Source organism: Oncorhynchus masou, chromosome 15, assembly GCF_036934945.1.
Source record: "Oncorhynchus masou masou isolate Uvic2021 chromosome 15, UVic_Omas_1.1, whole genome shotgun sequence".
Lineage (NCBI taxonomy): Eukaryota > Metazoa > Chordata > Actinopteri > Salmoniformes > Salmonidae > Oncorhynchus > Oncorhynchus masou.
In genome coordinates, this window is record NC_088226.1 from 73761505 (window position 1) to 73780769 (window position 19265).

Consider the following 19265-nt stretch of genomic DNA (forward strand, 5'->3'; position numbering starts at 1 on the left):
CCATGCTCTCATGGTAGGTGAATGAGTCTTCAAAGCCATGCTCTCATGGTAGGTGAATGAGTCTTCAAAGCCATGCTCTCATGGGAGGTGAATGAGTATTCTAAGCCATGCTCTCATGGGAGGTGAATGAGTCTTCAAGCCATGCTCTCATGGTAGGTGAATGAGTCTTCAAAGCCATGCTCTCATGGTAGGTGAATGAGTCTTCAAAGCCATGCTCTCATGGTAGGTGAATGAGTCTTCAAAGCCATGCTCTCATGGTAGGTGAATGAGTCTTCAAAGCCATGCTCTCATGGTAGGTGAATGAGTCTTCAAAGCCATGCTCTCATGGTAGGTGAATGAGTCTTCAAAGCCATGCTCTCATGGTAGGTGAATGAGTCTTCTAAGCCATGCTCTCATGGTAGGTGAATGAGTCTTCAAAGCCATGCTCTCATGGTAGGTGAATGAGTCTTCAAAGCCATGCTCTCATGGTAGGTGAATGAGTCTTCAAAGCCATGCTCTCATGGTAGGTGAATGAGTCTTCAAAGCCATGCTCTCATGGTAGGTGAATGAGTCTTCAAAGCCATGCTCTCATGGTAGGTGAATGAGTCTTCAAAGCCATGCTCTCATGGTAGGTGAATGAGTCTTCAAAGCCATGCTCTCATGGTAGGTGAATGAGTCTTCTAAGCCATGCTCTCATGGTAGGTGAATGAGTCTTCAAGCCATGCTCTCATGGTAGGTAAATGAGTCTTCAAAGCCATGCTCTCATGGTAGGTGAATGAGTCTTCAAAGCCATGCTCTAATGGTAGGTGAATGAGTCTTCAAAGCCATGCTCTCATGGTAGGTGAATGAGTCTTCAAAGCCATGCTCTAATGGTAGGTGAATGAGTCTTCAAAGCCATGCTCTAATGGTAGGTGAATGAGTCTTCAAGCCATGCTCTCATGGTAGGTGAATGAGTCTTCAAAGCCATGCTCTCATGGTAGGTGAATGAGTCTTCAAAGCCATGCTCTCATGGTAGGTGAATGAGTCTTCTAAGCCATGCTCTCATGGTAGGTGTCTTCTAGTTGTTAATACTGTAATAAAGAATACGTACCCTTGAATTGGAGGACATTATCTTGCACGCTGATATCAAGATTCTGCAATAGAAGAGAAGACAGTACAGATGACATCATGAGTTAAAGTTGCTCCTCTTTAGACTCTACCAAAGAGGATACAGACTACATCATGAGTTAAAGTTGCTCCTCTTTAGACTCTACCAAAATGAAGACAGAAAACTGGTTTGTGTTGTCGATGCAAATGAAAGCAGTCAGGACTCGTTATCAGCCCCTAGTCTATCTGTGAAGAGGTAGTCTCGCTATGGCGAAACACTATCTTCAAACACCATCTCAGTGCACTTAAGATGTAGACCATACTGATGTTATTTACCACCTCTGAAGAAGCCTGCCAGCCACTCTGAAGAGGATAATGGACACGTCACCGTGACTCAGTTATTATGGACACGTCGCCGTGACTCAGTTATTATGGACACGCCGCCGTGACTCAGTTATTATGGACACGCCGCCGTGACTCAGTTATTATGGACACGCCGCCGTGACTCAGTTATTATGGACACGCCGCCGTGACTCAGTTATTATGGACACGCCGCCGTGACTCAGTTATTATGGACACGCCGCCGTGACTCAGTTATTATGGACACGCCGCCGTGACTCAGTTATTATGGACACGTCGCCGTGACTCAGTTATTATGGACACGTCGCCGTGACTCAGTTATTATGGACACGTCGCCGTGACTCAGTTATTATGGACACGTCGCCGTGACTCAGTTATTATGGACACGTCGCCGTGACTCAGTTATTATGGACACGCCGCCGTGACTCAGTTATTATGGACACGCCGCCGTGACTCAGTTATTATGGACACGCCGCCGTGACTCAGTTATTATGGACACGCCGCCGTGACTCAGTTATTATTGACACGCCGCCGTGACTCAGTTATTATGGACATCAGTGACTCAGTTATTATGGACATCAGTGACTCAGTTATTATGGACACGTCGCCGTGACTCAGTTATTATGGACACGTCGCCGTGACTCAGTTATTATGGACACGTCACAGTGACTCAGTTATTATGGACACGCCGCCGTGACTCAGTTATTATGGACACGCCGCCGTGACTCAGTTATTATGGACACGCCGCCGTGACTCAGTTATTATGGACACGCCACCGTGACTCAGTTATTATGGACACGCCACCGTGACTCAGTTATTATGGACACGCCACCGTGACTCAGTTATTATGGACACGCCACCGTGACTCAGTTATTATGGACACGCCACCGTGACTCAGTTATTATGGACACGCCACCGTGACTCAGTTATTATGGACACGCCACCGTGACTCAGTTATTATGGACACGCCACCGTGACTCAGTTATTATGGACACGCCACCGTGACTCAGTTATTATGGACACGCCACCGTGACTCAGTTATTATGGACACGCCACCGTGACTCAGTTATTATGGACACGCCACCGTGACTCAGTTATTATGGACACGCCACCGTGACTCAGTTATTATGGACACGCCACCGTGACTCAGTTATTATGGACACGTCACAGTGACTCAGTTATTATGGACATCAGTGACTCAGTTATTATGGACACGTCACCGTGACTCAGTTATTATGGACACGTCACCGTGACTCAGTTATTATGGACACGCCACCGTGACTCAGTTATTATGGACACGCCACCGTGACTCAGTTATTATGGACACGTCACAGTGACTCAGTTATTATGGACACGTCACAGTGACTCAGTTATTATGGACATCAGTGACTCAGTTATTATGGACACGCCACCGTGACTCAGTTATTATGGACACGCCACAGTGACTCAGTTATTATGGACACGTCACAGTGACTCAGTTATTATGGACACGTCACAGTGACTCAGTTATTATGGACATCAGTGACTCAGTTATTATGGACACGTCACCGTGACTCAGTTATTATGGACACGTCACAGTGACTCAGTTATTATGGACACGTCACCGTGACTCAGTTATTATGGACACGTCACCGTGACTCAGTTATTATGGACACGTCACCGTGACTCAGTTATTATGGACACGCCACCGTGACTCAGTTATTATGGACACGTCACAGTGACTCAGTTATTATGGACACGTCACAGTGACTCAGTTATTATGGACACGTCACAGTGACTCAGTTATTATGGACACGTCACAGTGACTCAGTTATTATGGACACGTCACAGTGACTCAGTTATTATGGACACGTCACCGTGACTCAGTTATTATGGACACGTCACAGTGACTCAGTTATTATGGACATCAGTGACTCAGTTATTATGGACACGTCACAGTGACTCAGTTATTATGGACACGTCACCGTGACTCAGTTATTATGGACACGTCACAGTGACTCAGTTATTATGGACATCAGTGACTCAGTTATTATGGACACGTCACAGTGACTCAGTTATTATGGACACGTCACCGTGACTCAGTTATTATGGACACGTCACCGTGACTCAGTTATTATGGACACGCCACCGTGACTCAGTTATTATGGACACGCCACCGTGACTCAGTTATTATGGACACGCCACCGTGACTCAGTTATTATGGACACGCCACCGTGACTCAGTTATTATGGACACGCCACCGTGACTCAGTTATTATGGACATCAGTGACTCAGTTATTATGGACATCAGTGACTCAGTTATTATGGACACGTCGCCGTGACTCAGTTATTATGGACACGTCACAGTGACTCAGTTATTATGGACACGTCGCCGTGACTCAGTTATTATGGACACGCCGCCGTGACTCAGTTATTATGGACACGCCGCCGTGACTCAGTTATTATGGACACGCCGCCGTGACTCAGTTATTATGGACACGCCGCCGTGACTCAGTTATTATTGACACGCCGCCGTGACTCAGTTATTATGGACATCAGTGACTCAGTTATTATGGACATCAGTGACTCAGTTATTATGGACACGTCGCCGTGACTCAGTTATTATGGACACGTCGCCGTGACTCAGTTATTATGGACACGTCACAGTGACTCAGTTATTATGGACACGCCACCGTGACTCAGTTATTATGGACACGCCACCGTGACTCAGTTATTATGGACACGCCACCGTGACTCAGTTATTATGGACACGCCACCGTGACTCAGTTATTATGGACACGTCACAGTGACTCAGTTATTATGGACATCAGTGACTCAGTTATTATGGACACGTCACCGTGACTCAGTTATTATGGACACGTCACCGTGACTCAGTTATTATGGACACGCCACCGTGACTCAGTTATTATGGACACGTCACAGTGACTCAGTTATTATGGACACGTCACAGTGACTCAGTTATTATGGACATCAGTGACTCAGTTATTATGGACACGCCACCGTGACTCAGTTATTATGGACACGCCACAGTGACTCAGTTATTATGGACACGTCACAGTGACTCAGTTATTATGGACACGTCACAGTGACTCAGTTATTATGGACATCAGTGACTCAGTTATTATGGACACGTCACCGTGACTCAGTTATTATGGACACGTCACAGTGACTCAGTTATTATGGACACGTCACCGTGACTCAGTTATTATGGACACGTCACCGTGACTCAGTTATTATGGACACGTCACCGTGACTCAGTTATTATGGACACGCCACCGTGACTCAGTTATTATGGACACGTCACAGTGACTCAGTTATTATGGACACGTCACAGTGACTCAGTTATTATGGACACGTCACAGTGACTCAGTTATTATGGACACGTCACAGTGACTCAGTTATTATGGACACGTCACAGTGACTCAGTTATTATGGACACGTCACCGTGACTCAGTTATTATGGACACGTCACAGTGACTCAGTTATTATGGACATCAGTGACTCAGTTATTATGGACACGTCACAGTGACTCAGTTATTATGGACACGTCACCGTGACTCAGTTATTATGGACACGTCACAGTGACTCAGTTATTATGGACATCAGTGACTCAGTTATTATGGACACGTCACAGTGACTCAGTTATTATGGACACGTCACCGTGACTCAGTTATTATGGACACGTCACCGTGACTCAGTTATTATGGACACGCCACCGTGACTCAGTTATTATGGACACGCCACCGTGACTCAGTTATTATGGACACGCCACCGTGACTCAGTTATTATGGACACGCCACCGTGACTCAGTTATTATGGACACGCCACCGTGACTCAGTTATTATGGACATCAGTGACTCAGTTATTATGGACATCAGTGACTCAGTTATTATGGACACGTCGCCGTGACTCAGTTATTATGGACACGTCACAGTGACTCAGTTATTATGGACACGTCGCCGTGACTCAGTTATTATGGACACGCCGCCGTGACTCAGTTATTATGGACACGCCGCCGTGACTCAGTTATTATGGACACGCCGCCGTGACTCAGTTATTATGGACACGCCGCCGTGACTCAGTTATTATTGACACGCCGCCGTGACTCAGTTATTATGGACATCAGTGACTCAGTTATTATGGACATCAGTGACTCAGTTATTATGGACACGTCGCCGTGACTCAGTTATTATGGACACGTCGCCGTGACTCAGTTATTATGGACACGTCACAGTGACTCAGTTATTATGGACACGCCGCCGTGACTCAGTTATTATGGACACGCCGCCGTGACTCAGTTATTATGGACACGCCGCCGTGACTCAGTTATTATGGACACGCCGCCGTGACTCAGTTATTATGGACACGCCACCGTGACTCAGTTATTATGGACACGCCACCGTGACTCAGTTATTATGGACACGCCGCCGTGACTCAGTTATTATGGACACGCCGCCGTGACTCAGTTATTATGGACACGCCACCGTGACTCAGTTATTATGGACACGCCACCGTGACTCAGTTATTATGGACACGCCACCGTGACTCAGTTATTATGGACACGCCACCGTGACTCAGTTATTATGGACACGCCACCGTGACTCAGTTATTATGGACACGCCACCGTGACTCAGTTATTATGGACACGCCACCGTGACTCAGTTATTATGGACACGCCACCGTGACTCAGTTATTATGGACACGCCACCGTGACTCAGTTATTATGGACACGTCACAGTGACTCAGTTATTATGGACATCAGTGACTCAGTTATTATGGACACGTCACCGTGACTCAGTTATTATGGACACGTCACCGTGACTCAGTTATTATGGACACGCCACCGTGACTCAGTTATTATGGACACGTCACAGTGACTCAGTTATTATGGACACGTCACAGTGACTCAGTTATTATGGACATCAGTGACTCAGTTATTATGGACACGCCACCGTGACTCAGTTATTATGGACACGCCACAGTGACTCAGTTATTATGGACACGTCACAGTGACTCAGTTATTATGGACACGTCACAGTGACTCAGTTATTATGGACATCAGTGACTCAGTTATTATGGACATCAGTGACTCAGTTATTATGGACACGTCACAGTGACTCAGTTATTATGGACACGTCACAGTGACTCAGTTATTATGGACACGTCACCGTGACTCAGTTATTATGGACACGTCACCGTGACTCAGTTATTATGGACACGTCACCGTGACTCAGTTATTATGGACACGCCACCGTGACTCAGTTATTATGGACACGTCACAGTGACTCAGTTATTATGGACACGTCACAGTGACTCAGTTATTATGGACACGTCACAGTGACTCAGTTATTATGGACACGTCACAGTGACTCAGTTATTATGGACACGTCACAGTGACTCAGTTATTATGGACACGTCACAGTGACTCAGTTATTATGGACACGTCACAGTGACTCAGTTATTATGGACACGTCACCGTGACTCAGTTATTATGGACACGTCACAGTGACTCAGTTATTATGGACATCAGTGACTCAGTTATTATGGACACGTCACAGTGACTCAGTTATTATGGACACGTCACCGTGACTCAGTTATTATGGACACGTCACAGTGACTCAGTTATTATGGACATCAGTGACTCAGTTATTATGGACACGTCACAGTGACTCAGTTATTATGGACACGTCACCGTGACTCAGTTATTATGGACACGTCACCGTGACTCAGTTATTATGGACACGCCACCGTGACTCAGTTATTATGGACACGCCACCGTGACTCAGTTATTATGGACACGCCACCGTGACTCAGTTATTATGGACACGCCACCGTGACTCAGTTATTATGGACACGCCACCGTGACTCAGTTATTATGGACATCAGTGACTCAGTTATTATGGACATCAGTGACTCAGTTATTATGGACACGTCGCCGTGACTCAGTTATTATGGACACGTCACAGTGACTCAGTTATTATGGACACGTCGCCGTGACTCAGTTATTATGGACACGTCACAGTGACTCAGTTATTATGGACATCAGTGACTCAGTTATTATGGACACGTCGCCGTGACTCAGTTATTATGGACACGTCGCCGTGACTCAGTTATTATGGACACGTCGCCGTGACTCAGTTATTATGGACACGCCGCCGTGACTCAGTTATTATGGACACGCCGCCGTGACTCAGTTATTATGGACACGCCGCCGTGACTCAGTTATTATGGACACGCCACCGTGACTCAGTTATTATGGACACGCCACCGTGACTCAGTTATTATGGACACGCCACCGTGACTCAGTTATTATGGACACGCCACCGTGACTCAGTTATTATGGACACGCCACCGTGACTCAGTTATTATGGACACGCCACCGTGACTCAGTTATTATGGACACGCCACCGTGACTCAGTTATTATGGACACGCCACCGTGACTCAGTTATTATGGACACGCCACCGTGACTCAGTTATTATGGACACGCCACCGTGACTCAGTTATTATGGACACGCCACCGTGACTCAGTTATTATGGACACGCCACCGTGACTCAGTTATTATGGACACGCCACCGTGACTCAGTTATTATGGACACGTCACAGTGACTCAGTTATTATGGACATCCGTGACTCAGTTATTATGGACACGTCACCGTGACTCAGTTATTATGGACACGTCACCGTGACTCAGTTATTATGGACACGCCACCGTGACTCAGTTATTATGGACACGTCACAGTGACTCAGTTATTATGGACACGTCACAGTGACTCAGTTATTATGGACATCAGTGACTCAGTTATTATGGACACGTCACCGTGACTCAGTTATTATGGACACGTCACAGTGACTCAGTTATTATGGACACGTCACCGTGACTCAGTTATTATGGACACGTCACAGTGACTCAGTTATTATGGACACGTCACAGTGACTCAGTTATTATGGACACGTCACCGTGACTCAGTTATTATGGACACGTCACCGTGACTCAGTTATTATGGACACGTCACCGTGACTCAGTTATTATGGACACGCCACCGTGACTCAGTTATTATGGACACGCCACCGTGACTCAGTTATTATGGACACGCCACCGTGACTCAGTTATTATGGACACGCCACCGTGACTCAGTTATTATGGACACGTCACAGTGACTCAGTTATTATGGACACGTCACAGTGACTCAGTTATTATGGACACGCCACCGTGACTCAGTTATTATGGACACGCCACCGTGACTCAGTTATTATGGACACGCCACCGTGACTCAGTTATTATGGACACGCCACCGTGACTCAGTTATTATGGACACGCCACCGTGACTCAGTTATTATGGACACGCCACCGTGACTCAGTTATTATGGACACGTCACAGTGACTCAGTTATTATGGACACGTCACCGTGACTCAGTTATTATGGACACGCCACAGTGACTCAGTTATTATGGACACGTCACAGTGACTCAGTTATTATGGACACGTCACAGTGACTCAGTTATTATGGACATCAGTGACTCAGTTATTATGGACACGTCACCGTGACTCAGTTATTATGGACACGTCACAGTGACTCAGTTATTATGGACATCAGTGACTCAGTTATTATGGACACGTCACCGTGACTCAGTTATTATGGACACGTCACCGTGACTCAGTTATTATGGACACGCCACCGTGACTCAGTTATTATGGACACGTCACAGTGACTCAGTTATTATGGACACGTCACAGTGACTCAGTTATTATGGACACGTCACCGTGACTCAGTTATTATGGACACGTCACAGTGACTCAGTTATTATGGACACGTCACAGTGACTCAGTTATTATGGACATCAGTGACTCAGTTATTATGGACACGTCACCGTGACTCAGTTATTATGGACACGCCACCGTGACTCAGTTATTATGGACACGCCACCGTGACTCAGTTATTATGGACACGCCACCGTGACTCAGTTATTATGGACACGTCACAGTGACTCAGTTATTATGGACACGTCACCGTGACTCAGTTATTATGGACACGCCACAGTGACTCAGTTATTATGGACACGTCACAGTGACTCAGTTATTATGGACACGTCACAGTGACTCAGTTATTATGGACATCAGTGACTCAGTTATTATGGACACGTCACCGTGACTCAGTTATTATGGACACGTCACAGTGACTCAGTTATTATGGACATCAGTGACTCAGTTATTATGGACACGTCACCGTGACTCAGTTATTATGGACACGCCACCGTGACTCAGTTATTATGGACACGTCACAGTGACTCAGTTATTATGGACACGTCACAGTGACTCAGTTATTATGGACACGTCACAGTGACTCAGTTATTATGGACACGTCACAGTGACTCAGTTATTATGGACACGTCACCGTGACTCAGTTATTATGGACACGTCACAGTGACTCAGTTATTATGGACATCAGTGACTCAGTTATTATGGACACGTCACCGTGACTCAGTTATTATGGACACGCCACCGTGACTCAGTTATTATGGACACGCAGTTATTATGGACACGCCACCGTGACTCAGTTATTATGGACACGCCACCGTGACTCAGTTATTATGGACACGCCACCGTGACTCAGTTATTATGGACACGCCACCGTGACTCAGTTATTATGGACACGCCACCGTGACTCAGTTATTATGGACACGCCACCGTGACTCAGTTATTATGGACACGCCACCGTGACTCAGTTATTATGGACACGCCACCGTGACTCAGTTATTATGGACACGCCACCGTGACTCAGTTATTATGGACAGTGTGACTCAGTTATTTAGGACACGTCACAGTGACTCAGTTATTATGGACACGTCACAGTGACTCAGTTATTATGGACACGCCACCGTGACTCAGTTATTATGGACACGCCACCGTGACTCAGATATTATGGACACGTCACCGTGACTCAGTTATTATGGACACGTCACCGTGACTCAGTTATTATGGACACGTCACCGTGACTCAGTTATTATGGACACGCCACCGTGACTCAGTTATTATGGACACGCCACCGTGACTCAGTTATTATGGACACGTCACAGTGACTCAGTTATTATGGACACGTCACAGTGACTCAGTTATTATGGACACGTCACAGTGACTCAGTTATTATGGACACGTCACAGTGACTCAGTTATTATGGACATCAGTGACTCAGTTATTATGGACACGTCACCGTGACTCAGTTATTATGGACACGTCACAGTGACTCAGTTATTATGGACATCAGTGACTCAGTTATTATGGACACGTCACCGTGACTCAGTTATTATGGACACGTCACCGTGACTCAGTTATTATGGACACGTCACCGTGACTCAGTTATTATGGACACGTCACCGTGACTCAGTTATTATGGACACGTCACCGTGACTCAGTTATTATGGACACGCCACCGTGACTCAGTTATTATGGACACGCCACCGTGACTCAGTTATTATGGACATCAGTGACTCAGTTATTATGGACATCAGTGACTCAGTTATTATGGACACGCCACAGTGACTCAGTTATTATGGACACGCCACCGTGACTCAGTTATTATGGACACGCCACCGTGACTCAGTTATTATGGACACGTCACCGTGACTCAGTTATTATGGACACGCCACCGTGACTCAGTTATTATGGACACGCCACCGTGACTCAGTTATTATGGACACGCCACCGTGACTCAGTTATTATGGACACGCCACCGTGACTCAGTTATTATGGACACGCCACCGTGACTCAGTTATTATGGACACGCCACCGTGACTCAGTTATTATGGACACGCCACCGTGACTCAGTTATTATGGACACGCCACCGTGACTCAGTTATTATGGACACGCCACCGTGACTCAGTTATTATGGACACGCCACCGTGACTCAGTTATTATGGACACGCCACCGTGACTCAGTTATTATGGACACGCCACCGTGACTCAGTTATTATGGACATCAGTGACTCAGTTATTATGGACACGCCACCGTGACTCAGTTATTATGGACACGTCACAGTGACTCAGTTATTATGGACACGTCACAGTGACTCAGTTATTATGGACACGTCACAGTGACTCAGTTATTATGGACACGCCACCGTGACTCAGTTATTATGGACACGCCACCGTGACTCAGTTATTATGGACACGCCACCGTGACTCAGTTATTATGGACACGCCACCGTGACTCAGTTATTATGGACACGCCACCGTGACTCAGTTATTATGGACACGCCACCGTGACTCAGTTATTATGGACACGTCACCGTGACTCAGTTATTATGGACACGTCACAGTGTCTCAGTTATTATGGACATCAGTGACTCAGTTATTATGGACACGCCACCGTGACTCAGTTATTATGGACACGTCACCGTGACTCAGTTATTATGGACACGTCACAGTGACTCAGTTATTATGGACATCAGTGACTCAGTTATTGGATACATCGTTCTCAGAAACACAAGCATACAATTGTATTTATATTCTATTCTGGGGCAGTAGGGTAGTCTAGTGGTTAGAGTGTTGGGCCAGTAACCAGCAGGTAGCCTAGTGGTTAGAGTGTTGGGCCAGTAACCAGCAGGTAGTCTAGTGGTTAGAGTGTTGGGCCAGTAACCAGCAGGTAGCCTAGTGGTTAGAGCGTTGGGCCAGTAACCAGCAGGTAGCCTAGTGCTTAGAGCGTTGGGCCAATAACCAGCAGGTAGCCTAGTGGTTAGAGCGTTGGGCCAGTAACCAGCAGGTAGCCTAGTGGTTAGAGCGTTGGGCCAGTAACCAGCAGGTAGCCTAGTGGTTAGAGCGTTGGGCCAGTAACCAGCAGGTAGCCTAGTGGTTAGAGCGTTGGGCCAGTAACCAGCAGGTAGCCTAGTGGTTAGAGCGTTGGGCCAGTAACCAGCAGGTAGTCTAGTGGTTCGAGAGTTGGGCCAGTAACCAGCAGGTAGTCTAGTGGTTCGAGAGTTGGGCCAGTAACCAGCAGGTAGTCTAGTGGTTCGAGAGTTGGGCCAGTAACCAGCAGGTAGCCTAGTGCTTAGAGCGTTGGGCCAGTAACCAGCAGGTAGCCTAGTGCTTAGAGTGTTGGGCCAGTAACCAGCAGGTAGCCTAGTGGTTACAGTGTTGGGCCAGTAACCAGCAGGTAGCCTAGTGGTTAGAGAGTTGGGCCAGTAACCAGCAGGTAGCCTAGTGGTTAGAGAGTTGGGCCAGTAACCAGCAGGGTCGCCTAGTGGTTAGAGCGTTGGGCCAGTAACCAGCAGGTAGCCTAGTGGTTAGAGAGTTGGGCCAGTAACCAGCAGGTAGCCTAGTGGTTAGAGCGTTGGGCCAGTAACCAGCAGGTAGCCTAGTGGTTAGAGCGTTGGGCCAGTAACCAGCAGGTAGCCTAGTGGTTAGAGCGTTGGGCCAGTAACCAGCAGGGTAGCCTAGTGGTTAGAGCGTTGGGCCAGTAACCAGCAGGTAGCCTAGTGGTTAGAGAGTTGGGCCAGTAACCAGCAGGGTCGCCTAGTGGTTAGAGCGTTGGGCCAGTAACCAGCAGGTAGCCTAGTGGTTAGAGAGTTGGGCCAGTAACCAGCAGGTAGCCTAGTGGTTAGAGCGTTGGGCCAGTAACCAGCAGGTAGCCTAGTGGTTAGAGCGTTGGGCCAGTAACCAGCAGGTAGCCTAGTGGTTAGAGCGTTGGGCCAGTAACCAGCAGGGTAGCCTAGTGGTTAGAGCGTTGGGCCAGTAACCAGCAGGTAGCCTAGTGGTTAGAGAGTTGGGCCAGTAACCAGCAGGTAGCCTAGTGGTTAGAGCGTTGGGCCAGTAACCAGCAGGTAGCCTAGTGGTTAGAGCGTTGGGACTAATAACCAAAAGGTTGCAAGATCAAATCCCTGAGCTGACGAGGTACAAATCTGTTGTTCTGCCCCTGAACAGGCAGTTAACCCACAGTTCCTAGGCCGTCATTGAAAATAAGAATTTGTTCTTAACTGACTTGCCTAGTTAAATAAATCAAAATTATTTTCTATAATGCAATGATAGCCTACTCAGTCACATTAGGGCTACATCCTCATGCTAAGGGTCGATTCTCAATCCAATGTGAACTTCGGAGTATAGTGTTTGTGAGCGGTATATTTATTGCCTCTGGGTGACAGGTCCTCTCTCCACTCACCTGCGCGTCAATCAGCTCCACTCTCAGGTAGATGTCCTCATGCCGCTGAGCCCAGTAGACGTGAGGAGTCAGCGTCTGCTGCATCGCACCTGTTGAGAATATCAGCACAATTCACGAAAGCATGAAAAAAAACTAAAATAACATGCCGGACGATGTGTCTCTCTTGCGGAAGCCGTCGAGGAGCCAGAATATTCTATGGAACTAGCGTGCGCGCTCACGAAAGGTCGTTGCGATACGTGCTCGTTCACCAGTCACTGTTGGGCACGTGGTATCAGTGTTTACGGAAGCTGCATCATGCGAAGTTTATAGAGGCTAAAAGTTGGCGATATTTTGCGTATTCTTGGCAATCAGCATGCTCCTAATAACGTGTTGAAGTTGTTGTTTTTGTAGTGATCGTTTTCCAGCTAACATGCAGGCGGAATCACCCGTAACGTCTCCGAAATTTGATTTGTTTGACTCGTGTGGTAAATTTCGTGTGCTGGTTGGGGTCACGGGTAGTGTGGCAGCGCTCAAAGTGCCTCTGTTGGTCTCCCAACTTCTTGAGTTACCCGGGGTAAGTAGATAGGCATCTAACTGGGATGTATTTCCTGCTAGCTATATTTGGATTCATTTTTTATTTTTTTTATTTTATTTTTAATTAACTATTAATTATTAACTATTTATTATATATATATGTATATATTTATAATATATTGTTATTTATTTATTAGAGAAAGAGGAAAAATGCAATATTATTTATATATATATATATATATATATATATATATATATAAATAATATATATATATAATATTGCATTTTTTATATATATAATAAATAATATTGCGTTACTCAAACAGGTATGGGGTCAACCGTTGCTCTCTGTGACCTGCACATGCATGATTATACCGCTGGAGGACGATGTGCACCTTGTATCAAACCAAATCTATCGCTGTATTGTCAAGAGGGGTTATTATGCCATTTAATGGAAACTGACGGGGAATTCCATCCGCAAATAATTATTTACATATCCTAGAGGCGCAGTCACGACGTTACACTTGTAATATCAGGTCATCTCAGCATTAACGTAACAGGTTAATGCTACCACATCCGGTTTTCAGCAGAAAAGGAAGCTGGGTTGAATTCGCTCTATCCCCGAAAATCTGTTATGTAGATAGGCCTCGATAATCAACACTTCTAATAGCAGGTCATATTTATTAATTATTTTACTAGTCAAGTCAGTTAAGAACAAATTCTTATTTTCAATGACAGCCTAGGAACAGTGGGTTAACTGCCTGTTCAGGGGCAGAACGACAGATTTGTACCTTGTCAGCTCGGGGGTTTGAACTCGCAACCTTCCGGTTACTAGTCCAATGCTCTAACCACTAGGCTACTCTACCCGAGGCCGAGCTAAATTATCCAACCCCTTACCGGCCCAATAAATTTATCAACTTCAGTTTACTTTGAAGAATATCAGAATGTCCAATTATGGACATTTGTAGAGGCACAAATAGAGGTAAATCACAGATAAGGTTCAAACATCAGCCACAAAAAAAAATTATCCTCATATCTGGACTGTAAACACTGCAATATAATTAATAATTAATCTATTTGTTCATGTGATGGTTCTATTTTGGGGAGTGCCACTGTATAAGACAATATAAAAAATGTATTCCGCTACCGAAGTATAGTAAACCCCCCTTTACTGGCTCAAATAGCCGACCAATCAGCCTGTTACCAACCCTTAGGAAACTTTTGAAAAAAATGGTGTTTGACCAGATAAAATGCTATTTTACAGTAAACAAATTGACAACAGAATTTCAGCATGCTTATAGGGAAGAACACTCAACAAGCACAGCACTTACACAAATGACTGATGATTGGCTGAGAGAAATTGATGACAAAAGATTGTGGGGGCTGTCTTGTTAGACTTCAGTGCAGCTTTTTACATTATTGATCATAGTCTGCTGCTAGAAAAACGTTTGTGCTATGGCTTTACACTCTCTGCTATAATGTTGTTAAAGAGATACCTACCAAGGAATAAGTCAAAACTAAAAGCATTGTATTTGGGACAAATCAAACACTAAATCCTAAGCCTCAACTAAATTGTGTAATGAATAATGTGGAAATTGAGCAAGTTGAGGTGACTAAGCTGCTTGGAGTAACCCTGGATTGTAAACTGTCATGGTCAAAACATATTGATACAACAGGAGCTAAAATGGGAGAAGTCTGACCATGATAAAGTGCTGCTCAACCTTCTTAACAGCACTGTCAACAAGGCAGGTCCTACAGGCCCTAGTTTCTACCTTCTGAACAGCACTATCAACAAGGTAGGTCCAACAGGCCCTAGTTTCTACCTTCTTAACAACACTATCAACAAGGCAGGTCCTACAGGCCCCAGTTTCTAGCTTCTTGTCAACACTATCAACAAGGCAGGTCCTACAGGCCCTAGTTTCTACCTTCTTAACAACACTATCAACAAGGCAGGTCCTACAGGCCCCAGTTTCTACCTTCTTAACAACACTATCAACAAGGCAGGTCCTACAGGCCCTAGTTTCTACCTTCTTAACAACACTATCAACAAGGCAGGTCCTACAGGCCCTAGTTTCTACCTTCTTAACAACACTATCAACAAGGCAGGTCCTACAGGCCCTGGTTTTGTCTCACCTGGACGACTGCCCAGTCATATGGTCATGTGCCACAAAGAGGGACTTAGGAAAATTGCAATTGGCTCAGAACAGGGCAGCGCTGCTGGCCCTTGGATGTACACAGAGAGCTAATATGAATAATATGCATGTCAATCTCTCTTGGCTCAAAGTGGAGGAGAGATTGACTTCATCACTACTTGTATTTATGAGAGGTATTGACATGTTGAATACACCGAGCTGTCTGTTTAAACCACTGGCACACAGCTTGGACACCCATACATACCCCACAAGACATGTCACCAGAGGTCTCTACACAGTCCCCAAGTGCAGAACAGACTATGAGAGATGCACAGTACTACATAGAGCCATGACTACATGGAACTCTATTCCACAGTACTACATAGAGCCATGACTACATGGAACTCTATTCCACAGTATGACATAGAGCCAAGACTACATGGAACTCTATTCCACAGTACTACATAGAGCCATGACTACATGGAACTCTATTCCACAGTACTACATAGAGACATGACTACATAGAACTCTATTCCACAGTACTACATAGAGCCATGACTACATGTAACTCTATTCCACAGTACTACATAGAGCCATGACTACATGGAACTCTATTCCACAGTACTACATAGAGCCATGACTACATGGAACTCTATTCCACAGTACTACATAGAGACATGACTACATGGAACTCTATTCCACAGTACTACATAGAGACATGACTACATAGAACTCTATTCCACAGTACTACATAGAGCCATGACTACATGTAACTCTATTCCACAGTACTACATAGAACCATGACTACATGGAACTCTATTCCACAGTACTACATAGAGCCATGACTACATGGAACTCTATTCCACAATACTACATAGAGCCATGACTACATGTAACTCTATTCCACAGTACTACATAGAGCCATGACTACATGTAACTCTATTCCACAGTACTACATAGAGCCATGACTACATGGAACTCTATTCCACAGTACTACATAGAACCATGACTACATGGAACTCTATTCCACAGTACTACATAGAGCCATGACTACATGGAACTCTATTCCACAATACTACATAGAGCCATGACTACATGTAACTCTATTCCACAGTACTACATAGAGCCATGACTACATGGAACTCTATTCCACAGTACTACATAGAACCATGACTACATGGAACTCTATTCCACAGTACTACATAGAGCCATGACTTCATGGAACTCTATTCCACAGTACTACATAGAGCCATGACTACATAGAACTCTATTCCACAGTACACAATAGAGCCATGACTACATGGAACTCTATTCCACAGTACCACATATAGCCATGACTACATGGAACTCTATTCCACAGTACTACATAGAGCCATGACTACATGGAACTCTATTCCACAGTACTACATAGAGCCATGACTTCATGGAACTCTATTCCACAGTACTACATAGAGCCATGACTACATGGAACTCTATTCCACAGTACTACGTAGAGCCATGACTACATGGAACTCTATTCCACAGTACTACATAGAGCCATGACTACATGGAACTCTATTCCACAGTACCACATATAGCCATGACTACATGGAACTCTATTCCACAGTACTACATACAGCCATGACTACATGGAACTCTATTCCACAGTACTACATAGAACCATGACTACATGGAACTCTATTCCACAGTACTACATAGAGACATGACTACATGGAACTCTATTCCACAGTACTACATAGAACCATGACTACATGGAACTCTATTCCACAGTACTACATAGAGCCATGACTACATGGAACTCTATTCCACAGTACTACATAGAGCCATGACTACATGGAACTCTATTCCACAGTACTACATAGAGCCATGACTACATGGAACTCTATTCCACATCAGGACACACACAGGTACAGATACACATACCTGTTGTTTTGTAGATATGTGGTAGTAGAGTAGTGGTCTGAGGGAACACACTTAATGTATTGTAGAGTAGTGGTCTGAGGGAACACACTTGATGTATTGTAGAGTAGTGGTCTGAGGGAACACACTTAATGTATTGTAGAGTAGTGGTCTGAGGGAACACACTTAATGTATTGTAGAGTAGTGGTCTGAGGGAATACACTTAATGTATTGTAGAGTAGTGATCACACCCTTATTTAGAAAGGTAGGGGATAGGGGCTAGGGGTTGATCCTAGGGTATAGGGGGTAGGGGTTGATCCTAGGGTATAGTGATTAGGGGTTGATCCCAGGGGAGAGGTGATTGGGATTAGGGGTTGATCCCAGGGGAGAGGTGGTAGGGATTAGGGGTTGATCCTAGGGGAGAGGTGGTAGGGATTAGGGGTTGATCCTAGGGGAGAGGTGATTGGGATTAGGGGTTGATCCCAGGGGAGAGGGATTAGGGGTTGATCCCAGGGGAGAGGTGGTAGGGATTAGGGGTTGATCCTAGGGGAGAGGTGGTAGGGATTAGGGGTTGATCCTAGGGGAGAGGTGGTAGGGATTAGGGGTTGATCCCAGGGGAGAGGGATTAGGGGTTGATCCCAGGGGAGTGGTGGTAGGGATTAGGGGTTGATCCAAGGGGAGAGGTGGTAGGGATTAGGGGTTGATCCTAGGGGAGAGGTGGTAGGGATTAGGGGTTGATCCTAGGGGAGAGGTGGTAGGGATTAGGGGTTGATCCTAGGGGAGAGGTGGTAGGGATTAGGGGTTGATCCTAGGGGAGAGGTGGTAGGGATTAGGGGTTGATCCTAGGGGAGAGGTGATTGGGATTAGGGGTTGATCCTAGGGGAGAGGTGGTAGGGATTAGGGGTTGATCCCAGGGGAGTGGTGGTAGGGATTAGGGGTTGATCCTAGGGGAGAGGTGGTAGGGATTAGGGGTTGACCCCAGGGGAGAGGTGGTAGGGATTAGGGGTTGATCCTAGGGGAGAGGTGATTGGGATTAGGGGTTGATCCTAGGGGAGAGGTGGTAGGGATTAGGGGTTGATCCTAGGGGAGAGGTGGTAGGGATTAGGGGTTGATCCCAGGGTATAGGGATTAGGGGTTGATCCC

The 19265-nt window shown here is 45.8% G+C and overlaps 2 protein-coding genes across 3 annotated transcripts in view; one reads left to right on the top strand and one right to left on the bottom strand.

Moving 5' to 3' along the window:
• hacd3 (3-hydroxyacyl-CoA dehydratase 3) overlaps positions 1-13767 on the bottom strand; it is a 23371-nt gene extending 9604 nt beyond the window's left edge. The window contains exons 1-2 of the mRNA XM_064990218.1: positions 13579-13767; positions 1070-1112 (exon numbers count right to left, since the gene is read on the bottom strand). Coding sequence (XP_064846290.1) covers positions 1070-1112; positions 13579-13662 — 127 coding nt within the window. The 5' untranslated portion in view covers positions 13663-13767. The remainder of the gene's footprint in view (positions 1-1069; positions 1113-13578) is intronic.
• A 77-nt stretch (positions 13768-13844) lies between these two features.
• The window catches only part of ppcdc (phosphopantothenoylcysteine decarboxylase), a 51680-nt gene continuing 46259 nt past the window's right edge, over positions 13845-19265 (top strand). The window contains exon 1 of one of the 2 annotated variants that reach the window (XM_064990220.1): positions 13845-14131. In XM_064990220.1, coding sequence (XP_064846292.1) covers positions 13988-14131 — 144 coding nt within the window. In that variant the 5' untranslated portion in view covers positions 13845-13987. The remainder of the gene's footprint in view (positions 14132-19265) is intronic. The other variant, XM_064990219.1, reaches the window with a different exon arrangement.